The sequence below is a fragment of the Phyllobates terribilis genome, unplaced genomic scaffold (genome assembly GCF_046119375.1).
Source record: "Phyllobates terribilis strain yellow unplaced genomic scaffold, ASM4611937v1 Scaffold_5__5_contigs__length_657084704, whole genome shotgun sequence".
Classification (NCBI taxonomy): domain Eukaryota; kingdom Metazoa; phylum Chordata; class Amphibia; order Anura; family Dendrobatidae; genus Phyllobates; species Phyllobates terribilis.
This window is the reverse complement of record NW_027362765.1, coordinates 270,864,831-270,886,603: the sequence shown is the minus strand read 5'-3', so window position 1 is coordinate 270,886,603 and position 21,773 is coordinate 270,864,831. Positions and strand designations below refer to the sequence as shown.

Genomic DNA, 21,773 nt, shown 5'->3' with positions numbered 1-21,773 from the left:
GTAAACGTACTGACCCGAAGAATAAATCTACCTTATCAATTTTACCACACACGAAACGGCATAAAAAAAAAAATTCCTGAATTGTTTTTTGTTTATTCTGCCTCCCAAAAATCAGAATAGAAAGCTTCCAAAAAATCGTGTCACGTGTCCGAAAATGGTACCAATAAATATGTCATCTTGTCCCGCAAAAAAACAAGCAGTCACATGACTGACGGCCAAAATATGCAAAATTATAGCTCTCAAAATATGGTGATGCAAAAACTAGTCTTTGCAAAAAAAAAAAGGGGTTTTAGTGTACGACAGCAGTCAATCATAAAAACCCGATATGAATCTTGCATAGCTGTAATCGCACCGAACCAAAGAATAAAGTTGTCTAATCACTTATACCGCTCGAGGAAAGGCATAGAAAATAATCTCTAGGGTTAGGGTTATGCTAGGGTTAGGGTTGTGCTAGGGTTAGAGTTGTGTTGGAGTTGGGAGCTTTTCAAAGGTAAAGAAAAAAAATGATGACAATATGGCGACTAGTGTTAAGCACAAGTGCTCGCTACTTGAGTTTGCATTGGGTGCTCGGGTATGCACAGAGTATCGAGGGTGCTCGTGTGACATGCTCGATTCTCCGCCCCATATGCTTCCCAGCCAAAAAAAACCTTGCGGGGATTGCCTGCCATGCACGAGCGATCCCCGCATGTTCTTTTTGGGTGTATAACAACCGTAAAACATGCGGGGCGGGGATTCGAGCATGTCACTTGAGCACCCGCGATACATGGTGCATACCCGAGTACCCGATGAAAACTCAAGCAGCGAGCAAGACTAATGACAACTTATTCAATATGATGACCTAATGTTATCAAATTCTGTGTCGTACCTCTCGGCTGAAAATGTTCAATAAACCCCTTAATAAAATCCTTGAGTGGTTTAGTTTCCAAAATGGGGTCACTTGTGGGGGGTTTCCACTGTTTAGGCGAATCGGGGCACTCCAAACACTACATGGCACCCACTCTCGATTCCAGCCAATTTTGCATTCAAAAATGTCACACAGTGCTCCTTCCCTTCTGAACTCTGCTGTGCGCCCAAACAGTGTATTTTCCCCACATTTGGGGTATCGGCGTACTCAGGAGAAATTACACAAAAGTTTTTGGGGTCCATTTTCTCCTCTTACCCTAGTAAAATAAAAAAATTGAGGCTAAAATATATTTTTTGTGGAAAAAGTTAGATTTTTTTATTTTCCCCGTCTCTACGTTATAAACTTCTGTGAATCACACATCTAGTTAAGTTCCCTGAGGGGTCTAGTTTCCAAAATGGTGTCACTTATGGGGGGGTTTCCACTGTTTAGGCACATCAGTGGCTCCCCAAATGCAACATGGCGTCCCCTAATTATTAAAGCAAATTTTTCATTCAAAAAGTCAAATGGCGCGTCTTCCCTTCCGAAACCTGCCGTGCGCCCAAACAGTGGTTTTCCCCCACATGTGGGGTATCAGCTTACTCAGGAGAAATTGCACAACAAATGGTATGGCGCAATTTTTCCTGTTACCCTTATGAAAATGCAAAATTGGGGGCTGAAAAACATTTTGGTGGGAAAAATGTGAAAATTTTATTTTTACGGCTCAATGTTATAAACTTCTGTGAAGCACTTGGAGGTTCAAGGTGCTCACCACACATCTAGATAAGTTCCCTGAGGAGTCTAGTTTCCAAAATGGTGTCTGTTGTGGGGGGTTTCCACTGTTTAGGCACATCAGGGGCTCCCCAAACGCGACATGGCGTCCGCTAATTATTCAAGCAAATTTTACATTTAAAAAAAGTCAAATGGCGCTCCTCCCCTTCCGAACCCTGCCGTGTGCTCAAAAAGTGGTTTTCGTCCACTTGTGCTCAGGAGAAATTGCACAACAAATTTTGGGGTCCATTTTTTCTGTTACTCTTGAAAAATTAAAAAAATTGGGTCTAAAGTAACATTTTTATGAAAAAAGTTAAACGTTCATTTTTTTCTTCCACATTCTAAAAATTCCTGAAGCACCTAAAGGTTTAATAAACTTCTTGAATGTGGTTTTGAGCACTTTGAGTGTTGCAGTTTTTAGAATTGTGTCACTTTTGGGTATTTTCTGTCATAAAGGCCCCTCAAAGTCACTTCAAATGTGATGTGGTCCCTAAAAAAAATGGTTTTGTAAATTTTGTTGGAAAAATGAGAAATCGCTGGTCAACTTTTAACCCTTATAACTTCTTAACAAGAAAACATTTTGATTCCAAAATTGTGCTGATGTAAAGTAGACATGTGAGAAATGTTATTTATTAACTATTTTGTGTGACATAACTCTCTGATTTAAGGGCATGAAAATTCACAGTTTGAAAATTGTGAAATTTCCTAAATTTTCGCAAATTTCTGATTTTTTCACAAATAAAGTCATATCGAGGAAATTTTACCACTATCATGAAGTACAATATGTCATGATAAAACAGTCTCAGAATCAGTGGAATCCGTTGAAGCGTTCCAGAGTTATTACCTCATAAAGTGACAGTGGTCAGAATTGTAAAAATTGGCATTGTCATTAACGTGCAAATCACTTTTGGGGGTAAAGGGGTTAATAAGTACATAGATCCATTCTCCATATATTGAGTATTGATCTCCAAGACTCGGCTGAGCAAATTTTTCATAGTATGCGCACTGTCTCTTTGTATATAGCAGTCACAGTCAGAGCGTTGTGCATACCCAGCTCCTGTACTCCTCTCACCGTGACTTATATATATAAAGAAATAGCGCGCGCACTATGGAGGACTACTTGCCTCTTGCCTCATAATTGGTAGATCCGTTCTTAAGATATGATGTACGGATCTATGCACACACTTTCGCACCTATTATCTGCATTGAAGCTGTAAAATAGGGTAATTAACCATATTTCAAAATGTTTCCAAATTACATTTCTAGTTTAAAAATGAAACAAAAAAAGTTTTGTTTCTCTTTAAATTAAAGGGGTTGTCCCATAGATAAAATAGATTTTAACCGTTAGATTTTGTAACAATAATAAGTTCCACAATTGGATGTGTTAAAAAATGTTCATGTGCCGAGATGATCTTATAAGTGTGACCCAACTACAGTATATACTTTTATTTGCTGTGTAAGACAATGCAGAGTTGCTCCATTTCATGGTCAGCACTAGAGATGAGTGTTGTTCGACTCGAACTGTTTGCCAATCTCAAATTCGAGCTGTTTTGGGCGGTGCTCGAGCCGTTCGGCGAACCCGAACGATTTGAAAAAAATTCGGCTGTTCGAGGTTATGTTCGATAACTGTTCGTGCACCAAAATCATAACTGGATTTTTTCTCAGTAATGCTGAAAATTAATGTTAATACGCAGTTTGAGTGTACAGCGGGGCGGGGGGAGGGGCAGGGGATGGATCTCTGCAGAAATAATGAAGATCTCCATTTTTTTTTCTCTTTCCCGCATTTACAGTGGGGAGGTGCAATCTGTCAGCCTATCAGCAGCGCACACACAGAGCGAACTGCTTTTTTTCATACAAGCAAGGGCATGTGTCATTGGCAGTGTATGTCACATGTCCTTGCCCTATAAGACCCAGCCATTTTCCCCGTCGCCACCATTTTCTCACTGCTGCAGCTGCGTGTTAGACGGCACCGCTGTTGCTGTGTGCTCTATACTTTGTAATTTCAAGCCAATTTTCGCACAAATCTACAGATAGCTTGGGAGTAGGGAAAAGTTGTGATTGCAGTCCTTTTAAGGACTAGGTTACATCATTTCCTACGACTTTTCTCAGGCAGGTCTGTGCTCTTAAATAGATAGGTTGGGAGTAAAGACTAATTGTAATTGCAGTCCTTTTCAGGGCTAGGTTACATCAGTTCCTATCACTTTTTGCCAGGCAGGTCTGTGCCAGTGCTGTGCAAGTTTTTTTTCACAGCATTTGGCTAAATCTAGCAAAGCAAATCCTTTTTGGCCTATTGCAGTGTGTGTTAGTCAGTGGAGTAGCCTATCTGTGTTGCAAGCTACACCACCTGTGTATAGAATACACATTTTTTTACTGCACCTAGTGAAGTAAAACCTTTTGGGCATAGCATCATTCTATTAGTCCATCTATACTAACCTCCACCAGGTTGCAAATTCAATCTAATTTTTTTCTGCATCTAGCTCTGAAAAAAATATTTCAGCTTGTAGCAGTGTGTGGGACTTGTTCTATTAGTCCATCTATACTAACCTCCACCAGGTTGCAAATTCAATCAAATCTTTTTCTGCATCTAGCTCTGAAAAAATATTTCGGCTTGTAGCAGTGTGTGGGACTTGTTCTATTAGTCCATCTATACTAACCTCCACCAGGTTGCAAATTCAATATAATTTTTTTCTGCATCTAGCTCTGAAAAAATATTTCGGCTTGTAGCAGTGTGTGGGACTTGTTCTATTAGTCCATCTATACTAACCTCCACCAGGTTGCAAATTCAATATAATTTTTTTCTGCATCTAGCTCTGAAAAAATATTTCGGCTTGTAGCAGTGTGTGGGACTTGTTCTATTAGTCCATCTATACTAACCTCCACCAGTTTGCAAATTCAAAATAATTTTTATCTGCATCTAGCTCTGAAAAAATATTTCGGCTTGTAGCAGTGTGTGGGACTTGTTCTATTAGTCCATCTATACTAACCTCCACCAGGTTGCAAATTCAATATAATTTTTTTCTGCATCTAACCCAGCCAATACTTTTGGGCTAATACCACAGTTTGGCCACTCAGTTCTGCTCGGTTCCCATCCATTGTTTTTTGTGTAAACAACTCCAGAGTTGTGAATTAGTTAACCACCAAAATGAGTGGAAAAAGGCCTGCTGCTGGTGGAAAGGGGAATAGGCATGTTGGGAAGGGGAAAAAAGGTTGTGTCCGTGGGGTAGGTGTTAAAGCAACAGTAACATCTGCAGAAGAAAGACCATCTTCCAGCCAAACTAAGATGTCTACTTCTTTTAGCGGACAATGTGAATAGATCCCTTTCTTACGGCCACGCCAATCGCTACAAATTCCAGATGAGGCACAATGAGGCACAATGAGGCCAGATGCTTCAACGGATATCAAGTGCTCCTTTAAGTGGGCTCTCCTCCACCTCAACTTCAACATCACAAATACTCCAGTCCTCAGAGGTGTCACCCCAATCGCACTTGCTTCCTCACAGCTCCCAAGTCTCCAGCTGCCTGTCTTAGTGTGGGGTAGAACAGATGGTTGAGTCTGCAGAGCTGTTTACTCATACTATAGCCTGGGAATCAGAGGTCGGCTCCAGAGCTTCTGTGAATCCAGACGAGGAAATGATCTGCACTGATGCCCAGAATCTTTATGAGTCGGATCCAGGACCAGACGCAGAAGGTTCTGACCATAATGTAGACCCTCGTTCCCAAACTGTAACTCCTGTTGGTGGAGACAATGAGGAAGACGATGATAAGACTCAAATACCTGATTGGAGCGACAACTTTAGTTTTTTGTCAGGGCAGGAAGAGGTTGGCTCTGAGGTCGACGGGTGTGAGAACTCACAGGGTGATGATGACGAGGTTGGAGATCCCACTTACTGTCAACCCACAGTCAGCCTGTCGATGAGGTCAGCAGAGGAGGTGGAGGAGGATGCTAGTGACGACGAGGTCAGGTTGCGCCTTCCTGGACAGAGACGTAGTACTGGAAGCACGTCAACAATTGCATCCTCAAACACAACTCTGCCTCTGTCCACAAGTCCTGGTGGCTCTTCAGGTCACATGGGTGCTAAGCCTTGCATAGCCTGGGCATTTTTTCAGATCGATAAAGATGACCCAACTCGTGTTATCTGTAACATTTGTCAGCAAAAGCTAAGTAGAGGCCAAAAAATACATAGTTTGAGTACTTCATGCATGAACCGGCACATGGATATGAAGCATAAGTTGCAGTGGGAAGCTCACTGCTACAATGCGTCCTAGCCGGCCGGGCCAACCACCTTATGCCACATCTTGTGCATCCGCGGCCTCTTCATCCTCTGTGACTGGGGGGACAGCAGTCACACCTGTTTTGGGACGCAGACCTGCCACCTCTTTACCCGCAACAGCCAGCGTGATTGGCAGGTCATCATTTTCTTTGGAGGTGGAAACACCAGCTAGTGTTCAGCGCTGTCCGACATCGATAGCACCACCTTTGGATCAAGGCAACCTAACATGTCCGCCTGCATCTTCCTCACAGACTGGCAGTTTGCCGGGGACACCCTTCTCAACCCCGTCTAAGCACAACAGCCAGCCCTCGGTCCCTCAGATGTGGACAAGTAAAAGACCATTTCCTCCTAGCCATGAGAAAGCTAAGAGGTTTAATTTTACCATCTGCAAGCTCTTGGCTACAGAAATGCTTCCTTTCCGCCTGGTGGACACAGAGGATTTTCGAGACCTTATGTCCGTCGCATTGCCCCAGTACCAGATGCCCAGTCGGCACTACTTCTTAAAGAAAGGTGTGCCTGCACTCCACCAGCATGTCGCACACAACATCACCGCTTCTTTGAGAAACTCTGTGCGTGACAGGGTGCATTTCACCACAGACACTTGGACGAGTAGGCATGGACAGGGGCGTTATATGTCGCTAACTGGGCACTGGGTAACTATGGTGACAGCAGGACAAGGGGCTGCTGTCCAAGTCTTGCCGTCCCCACGAGTTGTGCGTCAATCCTCTTTATCTCAAAGTTCCTCCACTGCTTCTGCCTCCTCAACCTCCTCTCGGTCCTCCACCTGCACCCAAAGCCTGTCTGGTCATGCCACAAGCTTTCTAACTGTGCAGAAGGGATCCTGCACACCTCCTTACTATGCTGGCAGCTGGGCTCAACGTCATCAGGCGGTTTTTACTTTGAAATGTCTGGGAAATGTGAGTCACACAGCTGAGGAGTTGTGGTCAGCTCTGGAGAACCAGTTTCATGAATGGTTGTCTCCACTGGACCTGAAACCAGGGAAGGCCGTGTGCGACAATGCTGCAAACCTGGGTGCGGCCCTTCGCCGGGGCAATGTCACACACGTGCCTTGTATGGCTCACGTGTTGAACCTGGTTGTCCAGCAATTTTTAGCCCACTATCCCGGACTAGATGGCCTTCTGCAGAGGGCACGGTCGCTTTGTGCTCTCTTCCGCCGTTCGCATCCCGCAGCTCAGCGACTTACATCTCTACAGAAATCGTTGGGCCTGCCACTTCACCTGCTAAAATGCGATGTGCCTACCCGGTGGAATTCAACTCTGCACATGTTGCAGCGACTGTGGCAGCACCGACAAGCCCTGGTGCAATACGTTGTGAGATCCAGAGGTGGGGCAAATCACGCTGGAGGAGTGGTCTCAGATCAGGGACCTATGCACCCTTCTGCACAGTTTTGAAATGGCGATGAAGATGTTTAGTGCTGACGATGCCATTATCAGCTTAACTATTCCGGTGATTTACATGTTGGAGCACATGTTAAACAGAATTCGGAGTCAGGTGGTGGCACAAGAGGAGGTGGAGGAAGTAGAGGAGGAGTAGTTGTATGCGGAAGGGCTAACATCTGCACGGTCCAGACGGTCGGCAGCACCAAGGCGGCAGGGATGTGGGGGTGGGGGAGATGGTTTTACCAGGGCGCATGGTAGCAGCCAAACTAATGAGGAAGTTGCGGGAGCACAGGAAGAAGTGGAGGACGAACTGATGGAAGACTCATCAGATGAGGGAGACCTTGATCACATTTCTGTTGTGCGAGGTTGGGGGGAGAGGGCAGAGGAAGGAAGCATGATTGTTACCTCGCCACCAACACAACAGGGACTTGGTGCTCCTGGATGCTCAAGACACATGAGTGCCTTCTTGCTGCACTACCTGCAACATGACCCTCGAATTGTGAGAATTAGAAATAATCCTGACTACTGGGTTGCCACACTGTTAGATCCCCGGTACAAAAGTAAATTTGCAGAAATGATTCCTGCCGTAGAAAGAGATGCACGCATGCAGGAGTATCAGCAGAGACTGTTGCAGAATCTTACATGTGCTTTTCCCCAAAACACTATTGGTGCACGTAGTGAATCTCACAGTTCCAACTTGCCAACTGTGGGACCGTCGAGTGTTCAGCACTCAAAACGTAACAGAAACACAGTATCTGCTGGTAACATCAATTTCACCACTTTTTTAGCCCATCCTTTGCAAGGCCACAGGAGACAAGAAGTCTGACACATAGTCAACGCCTAGAGACGATGGTACAGGAGTATCTCCAAGTAAACATTGAAGCCATGACTGTGTCACTGGACCCTTGCTCTTTTTGGGCTTCCAATCTGGATAAATGGCCAGAGCTCGCCACTTACGCCTTGGAGATCTTGTCATGCCCCGCAGCCAGCGTTCTGTCTGAGCGTGTGTTCAGCTCTGCTGGAGGTGTGCTGACAGATAAGCGCACGCGGCTCTCCACTGATAATGTAGACAGACTCACGTTCATAAAGATGAACAAATCATGGGTCCGAAACGACTTTTCTACCCCTGTGTCATCCTGGGGAGAGTTAAAGCTTGATGATTTGTTAAAATCACCTCACCAACCGTTTTAAGCTTTCAAATTACTAATCATGTTTATCTGTATCTTGGCTGGAAAATAATTTGGGCCTTGTAGCAGTGTGCAGTACTGATTCTATTAGGCCATCTATACTAAACTCCACCAGATTTAAAATTACTAATCATGTTTATCTGTATCTTGGCTGGAAAATAATTTGGGCCTTGTAGCAGTTTGCAGTACTGATTATATTAGGCCATCTATACTAAGCTCCACCAGCTTTCATATTAATAATAATTTTTAGCTGCATCTAGCACGGAAAATAATTTTGGGGCTCCTAGATGCGCAAGACACATGAGTTCCTTCTTGCTGCAGTACCTGCAACATGACCCTCAGATTGTCAGAATTCGAAATAATCCTGACTACTAGGTTGCCACACTCTTAGATCCCCCACACTCTTCGATCAACCTTTTCATTTTAATAAAGAACAAAAAAATGGTCATTTTTGAAATTATAAGCATTAGCAGGTTATTAGAAACTGAAATCAAACAGTTTTCAACTCAAAACTTTATTCTAGTTGATGTTACATTTGCACATAGGACCCCTTGTTCGAAAGGAGCTTCTTAACTCTCTCGTCCATTGAATTTGTCAGGTTTTGGATGGTTTCTGCTTCAATTGTTTTGCATGAGGACAGAATACCCTCCCAGAGCTGTTGCTTAGATGTGAACTGCCTCCCGCCATCATAGACACTCCTTTTGATGATGCTCCAGAGGTTCTCAATGGGGTTGAGGTCAGGGGAACATGGGGGTCACACCATAAGTTTGTCCCCTTTTATGCCCATATCAGCCAGAGATACAGATGTGTTATGTGCAGCATGAGACGGTGCATTATCATGCATGAAAATGATCTTGCTGCGGAATACACGGTTCTTCTTCTTGAACCATGGCAGGAAGTGCTGTTTGAGAAACTCCACATACATTATGGAGTTCATCTTTACCCCTTCAGGGATCCTAAAGGGGCCGACAATCTCTCTCCCCATGATTCCAGCCCAAAACATTACTCCACCTCCTCCTTGTTGGCGCTGTAGCCGTGTTTGCGTGGGGTGTCCATCAACCAGCCATCCTCCACTCCATCCATCTGGACCATCGAGCGTTGCACGGCACTCATCGGTGAACAAAACAGTTTTGAAGTCAGTCTTCATGTATTGTTTGGCCCACTGGAGCCGTTTCTGCTTGTGTGCAGTGGATAGAGGAGGTCGACAGGATGGCTTACGCACAGCTGCAAACCTCTGAAGGACTCTGCATCTTGTTGTTCGGGGGACGTTGGAGGCACCAGCAGCTTCAAAAACTTGTCTGCTGCTATGACAAGGCTTTTTTGCTGCTGCTCTTTTAACCTGACGTAATTGCCTGTAGGAAAGAGTCCTCAATTTTCCCTTGAATCAGCTACATACTTCTTGATTGTGCGATGATCAGGATGAAGTGTCTTGGCAATGTTGATTGTAGTCATGCCTTGGCCTAAACACTCCACAATTTGTTGCTTCTCAGCAGCCGACACATCCTTTTTCTTTCCCATTTTGGCAGAAAATGTAGGCTGGTTAATAATGTGGGACAGCCTTCTTAAGTAGTCTTGCCTTTCATTGGACACACCTGCCAAACTAATTAGCACAGGTGTCATCAATTGCTTACAGTGATATAAAGAGCCCTGACACACATCACCATCAATGAATTTAACTGACAAACAAAAAAATTCTTACCTTATCACTCCTAAACACTTTTTGCATAATAATTTGGAACACAGTGTACATGTGCTTTTCCACAAAACACCAGTGGTTCACGTAGTGAATCTTACAGTTCTAACTTGCCAACCGTGGTCTGTATGGAGTTGTTCAATAAAGGGCCCAAAATTAAGATAACATAGACAGGAGAGGTCTCTATGAATACGAATTCCTAAGTATTTGATACCCTGTGAGGGCCAGGCAAAGGGAAAGTTGGACTGGATGGAATCCTGTATGGATTTGGGGAGGGAGACATCGAGGGCCTCAGACTTCACTGCATTGATTTTAAAATTTGACCATGTAACAAAGTGATCTATTTCAGCCATAACAGCAGGGATGGATATATGTGATTGAGTGATATATACTAGGACATCATCAGCAAATGCAGAGCACTTGTACTCAGTGCCTCCCACTTTAATCCACCTAATATTGGGGTTATGGCGAATTGATGAGAGCAGGTGCTCCGTCACTAGGATGTATAAGAGAGGGGACAGAGGACATCCCTGCCTTGTCCCATTGGTGATTATGAAAGGTGATGAAAATGTTCCATTTATCTTCAGCCTAGGTGACGTATTGCGATACAGGGCCGTGATTTTGGCTATAAAAGGGTCCCCTAGACCCCTACCCCAAGCTTTTTAAGAGAATAATATATGGCGTGCCAGGAGACTCTATGGAATGCTTTTTCAGCATCCAACGAGAGTATCTAATTACAAATTTTTAACTGCATCTAGCCCAGGAAATACTTTGTGCCTAGTAGCAGTGTCTGCTAGTCAGCAGATTATCCCAGCTGTTAAGCAAGCTACACCACCTGTAGTTTGGACACTTAATTTTTTCAAAGGAAATGGTTCGGGCCCCCGGGACACTCAGTGAAGAGCATTGGGGAGGCACCCCAAGGCATAAGAGTTGGGACTGGTGGTAGGACGCCTTGCGGTGGACCGCCGAGCTCGATCCTTATAAAAGCTTTTTAACTGCAGCAGCTTTAGTGGACACTACTGGAGCTGGAATTACGCGGCTGCTGGCATGAGACTTGCCCTCCAATAGATCCTTGTAAAAGAATTTAAAGTGTACTCATTCAAATTAGAGAGACAATTTAAATTAAAAAGATTAGACCTGCCTCCACCGCAGGGGGGCTCGCTCGACCCACCAGCGGACAGGCACCAGTGTTGGGAGAGGGGGGCTGGCCGTCAGGGTCCACCGCAGCTCTGGCAGAAACCTGGCGACACGGAGGTCGCACGGGCAGGAACGGCCTGGTCGTGTCGGCTTCGCACTTTTTTGGTTTTAGAAGGGCATGACATGCCTATATCTGTGTCTCCCCCTCCTTTTACTCCTCCACCTCTTTTCTTTTCGCATGACTCTATGTACTTGTCACTTTTCCATGTGTTAGTTGTGTCTTCTGAGCAGTTTGTCAGCTTTTGGACACCTTTTGAAGGTGTTTTCTATGTGTTTCTATGTGTTTTTGTTTGCCTGCCATTGGTTTTAATGGTGTTCGAAGGTGTTCGACGAACAGTTCGGCGAACATACGGGTGTTCGACGAACCGAGCCGAACTCGAACACTACGGGGGTGGCTCAACACTAGTCAGCACATATGTCATCTTCCCTGTCCAGGAGTTGTGGTAAGTTGCTTATGATTAGTGAGTATACAGACACGACGCAGCAGTTATGTTACGCACACGCCCGGACTGAGTGCGCGTGAGCATGTTTAGTGATCCCACTGGACCATGAACCGAGGAATGCCTGGAGGGGCGTGACTAAATATCAACTCGGTCCGACCAAGGTCGCACGGCGGCTCAGTCGACTCCGTGAGCCAGGGAGGAACCGAGCAGAGGGACCAGGTGCTACTCCAGGTCATCCCCGGTAACAGCTGTTGACCCACACCGGGGAATGCAGGAACAGGCAAGTTAGGCTGGCATACAGACAGGTGGGTACTGGCAGGCACGGCTGGTATGCAGACAAGTGGGTACTGGCAGGCACAGCTGGTATGCAGACAGGTGGGTACTGGCAGGCACGGCTGGTATGCAGACAGGTGGGTACTGGCAGGCACGGCTGGCATGCAGACAGGTGGGTACTGGCAGGCACGGACACTAAACTCACAAACAGAAGTACAGAGACAACAAGTTGGAGTTAGGTGCAGGTTGAGACACTGCAGGAAAAGGGAAGATATGGACATAGAGACAAACAAGTAACGGGCTAGGACACTGTTCAGACAGTAACTGAGCCAGGAACAAGATACAGGAACGAGGCTGGGAACTCAGCCCCCAGGGTGGCGGAAACAGACTAGAAGTCACAGATATAGGTAACGGGCCTGGGTATACAGCCCCCAGGGTGGCGGAACAGACTAGAAGTCACAGATACAGGTAACAGGCCTGGGTATACAGCCCCCAGGGTGGCGGAAACAGACAAGATACAGGACAGGACCTGGCAACTCAGTTGCACAGAACACACTGAAAGAAAGTGTTGCTCAGGCACCTCCTACTGGGTGGAGGGGGTTTAAGTATCCAGTGACTCACAGCAATAGGCTGGGGGCGCATTAGAACTGTGCACACAGTAACTATAAGAAACAGGCAGTAACCGCGCCGCCGCCCTAATCAATCAGAGAAGAGACATGCACACAGCAGGTACTGGAGCAAAGTGTGCAGCCTGGACTGATAGGTAAGATAGCGGTCTTGCATGGTGGGAGGTGGTAAGCCTTGCCCGCACGCCGCCAGGGATGTTACAAGTTGTTTGCAGCTGCTGCTTTTTGAAGTAATATTTTCCTGCCTGAGGTAATACATTTCCTCTCCTGTTTTATCACAGGAGTAATCGTTCATACAGCCCTTTGAGCTCTTCATAAATCAAGTCAGTGACCTAGGAGCTCCAGCAACTGCTCAGCTTATATGTCACTGACTAGATTTAGGATGAGCCCACAGGGCTGGAGACATGTCAGAAACACTCACTCCTGTGATAAAACAGGGAGGGAAATGTGTTATGCTACCTAAGGCACAGAAAAGTGTTGGATCTGCACACTTAGTTATCATAAGTGACTTTCTATCTTTTTTGGCCAGGACCTGCTAACATAAACTGGAGCAGCTCTGCATGGTCAGCCACAGTCATTACACAGTACATAGCAGGGACACATTGATGAAATTGTCTCAGCACAAGAATATTTGTTTTACACATCCAATTTTGGAACTTATTTTAATTCTAAGATCTATTAATTAAAATATACTGTACTTTGTTTGTGGGACAACCTCTTTAATAAAAAAATATGGCTGTCCATGTGAAATTGTTTCACTTTACACTAGACACTACATCCTTGAGATCTTGTTGTTGTTTTTTTGCCAACAGGTTAATTTCCTATTACTATCATGTATCAGCCGTACTAGACTATAGAAAAATAGAAATATATTAATAATATAAAAAACATTAATTCATATCTTAGTATTTCTGACTCCATTGTCTAATTTGCTTAAAATTTACAGTTTAGGGTATACTACTTTGTGGTAGTCTAATTTAACTCTTTGTATAAGTTCCATGTTATTTTTAGATATATCAAAGGGCACAATAAAAGGTGTCAGAAGTTGAGTAACAATTAACTTTGGTATAATGTATTTTAAGCCTTGGTACAGTATATTTTATATAGTAAATGTCATGTTCTACAATTATAGCAATAAAGGAGGTGCATACATGTCCTGATCATGGTAGGGGTCAGATATTGATAAATGGCATGGTTATGGCAAATGGTACTGGGTCCCAGACGCATATCCAGAATTAGAAGTTGTTGTATGTCGCCAGCTGGTTGACATCTGCACACCAGACATGGCAAGTTCTATTTTTGTCTGCCTTTGAAATGCAATACTGTCAGCTCTATCATTTATTAATGGGGAAGAAGAATTCTTACACGTATGTTTACCTGTTCTTAAAGTGGACTTATCACTTACCATAAATATGGATTTTTTTTACCTGCTGTTTTTTACCTTCAAGATGCTGCTGTTCCCCCAAGTCTGGAATTTATTTTTTTTATTTTTGTTCCTGCACCTCTCCATTCCTGAGATATGGCCCCCTCTTCCCTTTTTTCACCTTCTGTTTAAATCTATTTAGCAAGTGAGCGTGATCCATTATTCTGCTTTGTGGGCGCCAATTTGACAAGCACTCCTTTTTGGATAACAAGACTAGAAGTGACTCACCCCCTGGGCCAGTGCTGTAGTGCGGCGCGCGTGCGCGCGGGGGATACCCGGAGCCGGATCCGATGGGGGTAGTAGTCTTCGTGTGGCGGTGACCCGGTCCGCGCCCAGGGTGGTCAAACTTAGTGGCGGTTATTGGTATGATGGTATTAGTGTCCGACTACGCCACCCGTTGAATGCGGTTATGAAACCGCCGCTGCAGGGCAGACCGCTGAGGCCGGTGGTATAGGTGTGCAGCAATGTTGATATAACCCCCCAACGGGAGAGGTATGGCCTCAGGGCAGCGGATGTGGATGATGTTGGGAGTGATGGTGTGGATGTCCCAGCACTAACGGTGCTAACAGGGTCTTTACTGATGGTACAAGGCAAATTCCCCCGGGAGTACTGGCTAGTAGTTGGGGCCTGGTTAGTCTGCGAGTAAGCCGGAGTTCCCCTGGCCAGGTGGAGTTGCAGGCCTTCCCGTTAGTCTGTACCCTTCCTGGCTACCCTGCTTTCGGCGGTTACAAGTAGCCCACGTCCCTGGGTATACCGTGTGGTGCTCACCCGTATGGCTGGTGACCTGGGGCCTCCTGTTAGCCTCCGCTCTGGGATGGCGGTGCTGGTTCCTTCGTTGTGACTGAGCCTCCGGACTTTTATGGCCAGAGGACCTGGAATCCCCTGCCGGATGGATTCTGCTGCTGGGTATATCTTAGTCCCCACAGCCTCGGACTCCTGTGTCCGGTTTTAGTACCTTCTCCCAGGGCGAGCTCTGCACAGCTCCAGCCCCTGGCGCTTCTCCTTGGCTCCTACAGAGCTCCTGATGTCTATCTGTCCCTGTTTCTGCGTGTCCAGACCAGACTCCGTCTCTGTCTGGAACTCCTCACTCTAACCCTGCCTCAGCCCCAGTTTATATAGGGGAAGTTCTTCCCCTCCCAGGACTGGGCAGGAGGTGTGGCATGCTTAGGATTCCTGCCCAGGAGACCTCCCACCTGCTCACAGACGTAATACTGCTATTACTGTGGAAACCAGACCCCTGGGGTGCCACAGAAGCACATAAAGTACAAAAAGTAAGAGAGGATAATATCTCAGGAATAGAGAGGCACAAAAAAGGCCTATAGAATGCCCCCTACAAAGGCCCATAGGATGCCCCCTCATGGGCTGGCAAATACTGTACAACTATAATATTAATGTGGTTGTTCAGGTAGAAAACTAAATTTTTAGATGTGGTTAAAATAGAAATATATACAATTTACTCATATATGCTTTCACAATAAAGTACCACTCCAGCTTTTTGTTTATTTTATTGTCTGCCATAACCTATACATTAGAATTTGTTAATATATACCAATCATAGGTATTCATACAGATACAGAATCTCTATGTACTGTGGAAAAGAGACTTTCCAACATGATGATAAACGGGGTCTGATTTCTGGAGGAGCTAGATACAATTGACTGGTTCATCGTCACAAATAGTTGGCTCTGTACCTTGTAGTAAGACCAGTAACATAACAGGGCACTTAGCACTTTCTTTTCTCTCTATAAGATGTCCTTTTGATAAGGGCTGTGGAGTCAGAGTCGTGGAGTCGGAGCCATTTTGGTGGAGTCGGTATAAAATGGACCGACTTCAACTCCTAAAATATATAATAAATTGGGTACAGTAGTTCAATGCAGTTTGTGGGGAATATTTTGTCATAAGAATTTGGGAAAGTTATGAAATGTCCTATAAATGTCTGTCCTATTCCTGATCTAAGGGTCTAGACTTTTAGCTGAGATGAATCTGTGCTACAGTAAATTTATCACTTAAACATGGGCCATGTATGAGGGAGTCGGAGTCGGTGTCATGGAAATTGAGGAGTCAGAGTCGAAGGTTTGGCTTACCGACTCCACAGCCCTGCTTTTGATTGATATATGTATTGTTTTTATTGCAGGTCCTGTGTTTGTGGTGCAGTGGTTATTTGATGAGGCCCAACTGACGGTGGACAATGTCCATTTGAGTGGGCAGCCAGTGCAGGAAAACCAATGGAACTACATTCAGAATTTGGGTCGTGAGCTGCGCAGCACCTTGAAGGATGTGGGGTACATATCCAAAATTATCTTGACTTCTGCGCTGACCACTGTGCAGGACTTCTGAGATATTCACTTACTGTGTCCTTTCTTCTTGTAGGGCCAGCTTTGCTCCTGCTTGTCTGTCTCATGAAGTCATCACAAGGAAGTAAGTCTCATAACCTCCTTCTCCTTGGTCTTCAGGGAAAATGTTTGCTTTCAGCTGGAAATCAGGCACAGACTGATTTGCATACCAGCAGGCAAACCATGCCAGTCCTATAGCAATTCAATGTAGTAGAAATTTCTAAAATTTTGTCGAAGAACCTAAACTTTGTGTAAAGCTGAAACCCTGTTCATGAGAATTTCTACAATCTTTAAAATAATTAGTGTTTTTAAATGTTTAAGTTCTGCTTCCTGTCAGTCAAATGAAACATTCTTGTTTTATTCAGAAGATGAAAACTCCAATTCTTACAGCTGAAAGGGTTCTACAGTTGTATCCATACTATACAATCCTATGGGTCTACGTGATGATACATTTTGCCTAGATTGATACAGTGTAGCAAACTATTAGAGAAGAATTGTGCTCACACAGAATTGTGTAATATGAATACAACTGTAGAAAACCTTGAAACCTTGTCCAGACACTATTAGTCATATATATTCTTCCCTTATAATATGACCAGTTTATATTTGGGCACACAATGGGAATCTGTTAGCAGGATGCTTTCCCCCCAAACTATTTACATGCACATGTAGATCTTTCAAAAACAAGTCCAGCAATACTTTACATGGCCAGTCCTTTACTGAGAAATAAATGTTTGAATTGATATGCAAATGAGGCAGAAGAACTAAGGCATATCTAAAGCCTCTGTCACTCCAGCTCTGTTCCCTGCCCGGCGACGCCTCCTCTTGCTTGACTGATGACTCAATTGCTTGAAGTCAAACAGCATAGAGACTATCAGTCAAGCAGAAGGAGGTGGCACAGGGTGAGGAACAGAGCTGGAGTCACAGAGGTTCAGACCTAATATAGCCATTTGCATATCACTTTAAACGCTAATTTCTCAGTAATGGAGGAAGGAACTGGTCATGTAAAGGTAATGCTGGGCTTTGAAAGGGCTACATGGACATATAAATAGTTTGGGGGGTGGGGGGAGTGAAATCCTGTTGCAGATTCCCTTTAATCACTGCTATCTTGCATTGTGGTCTAAGCCTGAATTCCCAGAATACATTGGTTCCACTCCAACTGTTCATGCGCAATAACCTGAAACATTTAGCAACATATAAAAGGTGAAGAAAACTCAGCACTTCAAATGTATATGTTTTGAAAAGTTGATAATTTCATTTATAAGCAATCCATATATAAATGTGACGTTTCAAATTGCACAGAAGATAGAAGTATCAAGAAGTAAGAAGGACAGTACAATGTCTAAGACGACTCCTCTCATGATGGCAGTTGCCTTGCACATGGTGCTGTTGTTCCAACTTCACATTGGCACTGCTATCTACTAGTCAATTCATGTTTCTGATGAAGGTCTGAGGGTCTGGACCGAAATATCACATGTATATTTGTATTGCCTACTAATTATAGAATGTTCTTTTCCAAACACATACAGTGGTGGCCAAAAGTATTGGCACCCCTGCAATTCTGTCAGATAATACTCAGTTTCTTCCTGAAAATTATTGCAGTCACAAATTCTTTGGTCTTATTATCTTCATTTAATTTGTCTTCAATGAAACAACACAAAAAGAATTGTCCTAAAGCCAAATTGGATACAATTCCACACCAAACCTAAAAAAGGGGGTGGACAAAAGTATTGGCACTGTTTTAAAAATCATGTGATGCTTCTCTAATTCGTGTAATTAACAGCACCTGTAACTTACCTGTGGCACCTAACAGGTGTTGGCAATAACTAAATCACACTTGCAGCCAGTTAACATGGATTAAAGTTGACTCAACCTCTGCCCTGTGTCCTTGTGTGTACCACATTGAGCATGGAGAAAAGAAAGAAGACCAAAGAACTGTCTGAGGACTTGAGAAACCAAATTGTGAGGAAGCATGAGCAATCTCAAGGCTACAAGTCCATCTCCAAAGACCTGAATGTTCCTGTGTCTTCCGTGCGCAGTGTCATCAAGAAGTTTAAAGCCCATGGCACTGTGGCTAAACTCCCTAGATGTGGACGGAAAAGAAAAATTGACGAGAGATTTCAACGCAAGATTGTGCGGATGGTGGATAAAGAACCTCGACTAACATCCAAACAAGTTCAAGCTGCCCTGCAGTCCGAGGGTACAACAGTGTCAACCCGTACTATCCGTCGGCATCTGAATGAAAAGGGAGTGTATGGTAGGATACCCAGGAAGACCCCACTTTTTACCCCGAGACATAAAAAAGCCAGGCTGGAGTTTGCCAAAACTTACCTGAGAAAGCCTAAAACGTTTTGGAAGAATGTTCTCTGGTCAGATGAGACAAAAGTAGAGCTTTCTGGGAAAAAGCATCAACATAGAGTGTACAGGAAAAAAAAAGAGCCATTCAAAGAAAAGAACACGGTCCCTACAGTCAAACATGGCGGAGGTTCCCTGATGTTTTGGGGTTGCTTTGCTGCCTCTGGCACTGGACTGCTTGACCGTGTGCATGGCATTATGAAGTCTGAAGACTACCAACAAATTTTGCAGCATAATGTAGGGCCCAGTGTGAGAAAGCTGGGTCTCCCTCAGAGGTCATGGGTCTTCCAATAGGACAATGACCCAAAACACACTTCCAAAAGCACTATAAAATGGTTTGAGAGAAAGCACTGGAGACTTCTAAGGTGGCCAGCAATGAGTCCAGACCTGAATCCCATAGAACACCTGTGGAGAGATCTCAAAATGGCAGTTTGGAGAAGGCACCCTTCAAATATCAGGGACCTGGAGCAGTTTGCCAAAGAAGAATGGTCTACAATTCCAGCAGAGCATTGTAAGAAACTCATTGATGGTTACCGGAAGCGGTTGTTCGCCGTTATTTTGGCTAAAGGTTGTGCAACCAAGTATTAGGCTGAGGGTGCCAATACTTTTGTCTGGCCCATTTTTGGAGTTTTGTGTGAAATGATCAATGATTTGATTTTTGCTTCATACTCTTTTGTGTTTTTTCCTTGCAAGCAAATTAAATGAAGATAATCATACCAAAGAATTTGTGATTGCAATCATTTTCGGGAAGAAACTGAGTATTATCTGACAGAATTGCAGGAGTGCCAATACTTTTGGCCACCACTGTACATTTAGAGAGTTGAATATTCTTCACTGATTGGATTAAGGAGTGATATTTTACATGTGCACCCAACCATGAGGAGTTCCGTGAACCTTGTCTACTATAAGCAACATATGAAATGGGAAAGTGCATATTAATACTCCATCTAGTGGTACACTTTGTAAATACTGTACACTGTATCTGTCCTTTAGTTAAAAAAATACTTGGTATATAAAAATGTTTTATTGTAAAAATCATATACACTGATGAGAAAAAGGTGCTTTGTAGATTATTGTATTGCATTGTGGTTATGAAATAAGTATTTTATCAGTGGCTACTTCTATGGTGGTGGGTAGATGACCCATCCGAAATTTGTGGTGCCGCTTAATATGGAAAGCATTTCCTAAATCCAGCCATAGGCAGCAAATCAAATTTCTCTTGTCCAACAATTAAATAGGTATTCTGATTGTGTGCTCATGAAGCTTATTGATTGTGTAATACTGACCTCTGCATATGATTTTGCTTCCACTAACATTATAAACATTTTTTTTCTGTAGCCACTGGACAGAAGTTCAAGTTCGTGGGACATCTCTACCCCGTGCACTTCATTGTTGGGATCGCAGTCTGCAGGAAACAAATAAGAACAGCAAGACCCCCTTAAAGGGCTGTCCCTTTCACTTAATGGACAGTTGTCCATGGCCACAGTGTAACCCCACTTGCCCTTCAATCCGAGACCATTTCACAGGGCAGGAGATGAGTGTGGTCCAGTTTCTCATGCATCTTGGCTTTGATGTTCAAAAGATGGCAAGCCAACAAGGAATGGAGCCAAGTAAACTGCTGGGCGTGCTTAGTAGTTAGTTACGGTCAAGCTCAGTGTGAAAGGCTGGGGGCCTGATATTTATGAGAAGGGTCTTTTAGGTGTAATTCACCTGACGATGATGAAGTGAGTAACATATTTATGAGGGCATGAAATAGTAAAAGAAAGCAATTTGACCAGTTATTGTCAGATGATCACCACTTAGGAGGCTTTGGTAAGTGTAGCTTTAGAGCAGAGCCACAATCCAACTATAAATGAAATGTCTGACCTCCATAGACTCCACTGCAATGTGGGGACATCAACCCAATGTGCCCTTCTCTATAGTGACTCTTTAATCTGAGACCTATAGAAAATAATTTTTAGATAATTTTTGTAAGATATTATTTTTTTTTATGAAACTAAGCAAACAAACCTCATTCCTGGGGGAGCCATGTTATTTATTGGAGTTTGTAAATCCTATTTATGAATGAGGGTAGGAAAGCTGCCCTATGTACAGTTGTAAATAGTACCTGCATGTTCTGTATCATGGAAATTGTTCCCTCATTAATAAATAATTCAAAATAAGTTTCTATCATGAATGATGGGGTCATTCTTTAATTTCTTTGCATGTTTGCTAAATATTGTTACAATCATTCAGTGCAATGAATGGGTGCAGATATACTGCATTAGCATTTGGTTCATTCACACAGGGGCCCAGCCAGGGACCTGATACTGGTTGTTTATTATATTGTGTTTTGTATATAGCGAATAAAAGTAATGTCCTGTGCCGTAAGAACTGCTGTGAGGCTATCAACTCGAGTGTGATAGCCTCATAGAAATACATGAAGCTGTCATGCTCTGGTTGGGAGACCCGCGGCCAGTCCGTACATTAGTGCTCGGACCGATTTGAACGGACATCCGCATGAGCCACAGGCTATACTTTTGAGTATGAGAATTTTCTCTTCCTAAAATAGTATATAGAATTTTTACTGCCTAAGTAGTATTCTTCTGTACATACACATTATACTGGTATATATATATATATGTCTTTTTCTACAGTACATTTTGGTTAAAAAAAAAGAAAAGCTGAAAAATATGAATTAACTTTCTTTCTAGAAAGTTATTATAATACTGGAAACATTTTGGTAATACTTTTTTAATGTCACAAACCAAACCTGTAAATAACATAGACATGTTTGGTATCCCTGTAATTGTAATAGACGGCCCAAACATTACCCATTATTTATGGGAATTGATAAATGAAGTAAGTAAAAATGGTGTAATTGTTTTTTATACATGTAATTGCAGAGGATGGATGACCGGAACTATTTATAAAGGTATAAAA

At 43.7% G+C, this 21,773-nt stretch overlaps 1 protein-coding gene across 1 annotated transcript in view; it reads left to right on the top strand.

Moving 5' to 3' along the window:
- The window catches only part of NOTUM (notum, palmitoleoyl-protein carboxylesterase), an 88,316-nt gene extending 67,303 nt beyond the window's left edge, over positions 1–21,013 (top strand). The window contains exons 10-12 of the mRNA XM_073681223.1: positions 16,298–16,445; positions 16,534–16,581; positions 20,190–21,013. Coding sequence (XP_073537324.1) covers positions 16,298–16,445; positions 16,534–16,581; positions 20,190–20,490 — 497 coding nt within the window. The 3' untranslated portion in view covers positions 20,491–21,013. The remainder of the gene's footprint in view (positions 1–16,297; positions 16,446–16,533; positions 16,582–20,189) is intronic.
- Positions 21,014–21,773: the final 760 nt, after the last annotated feature.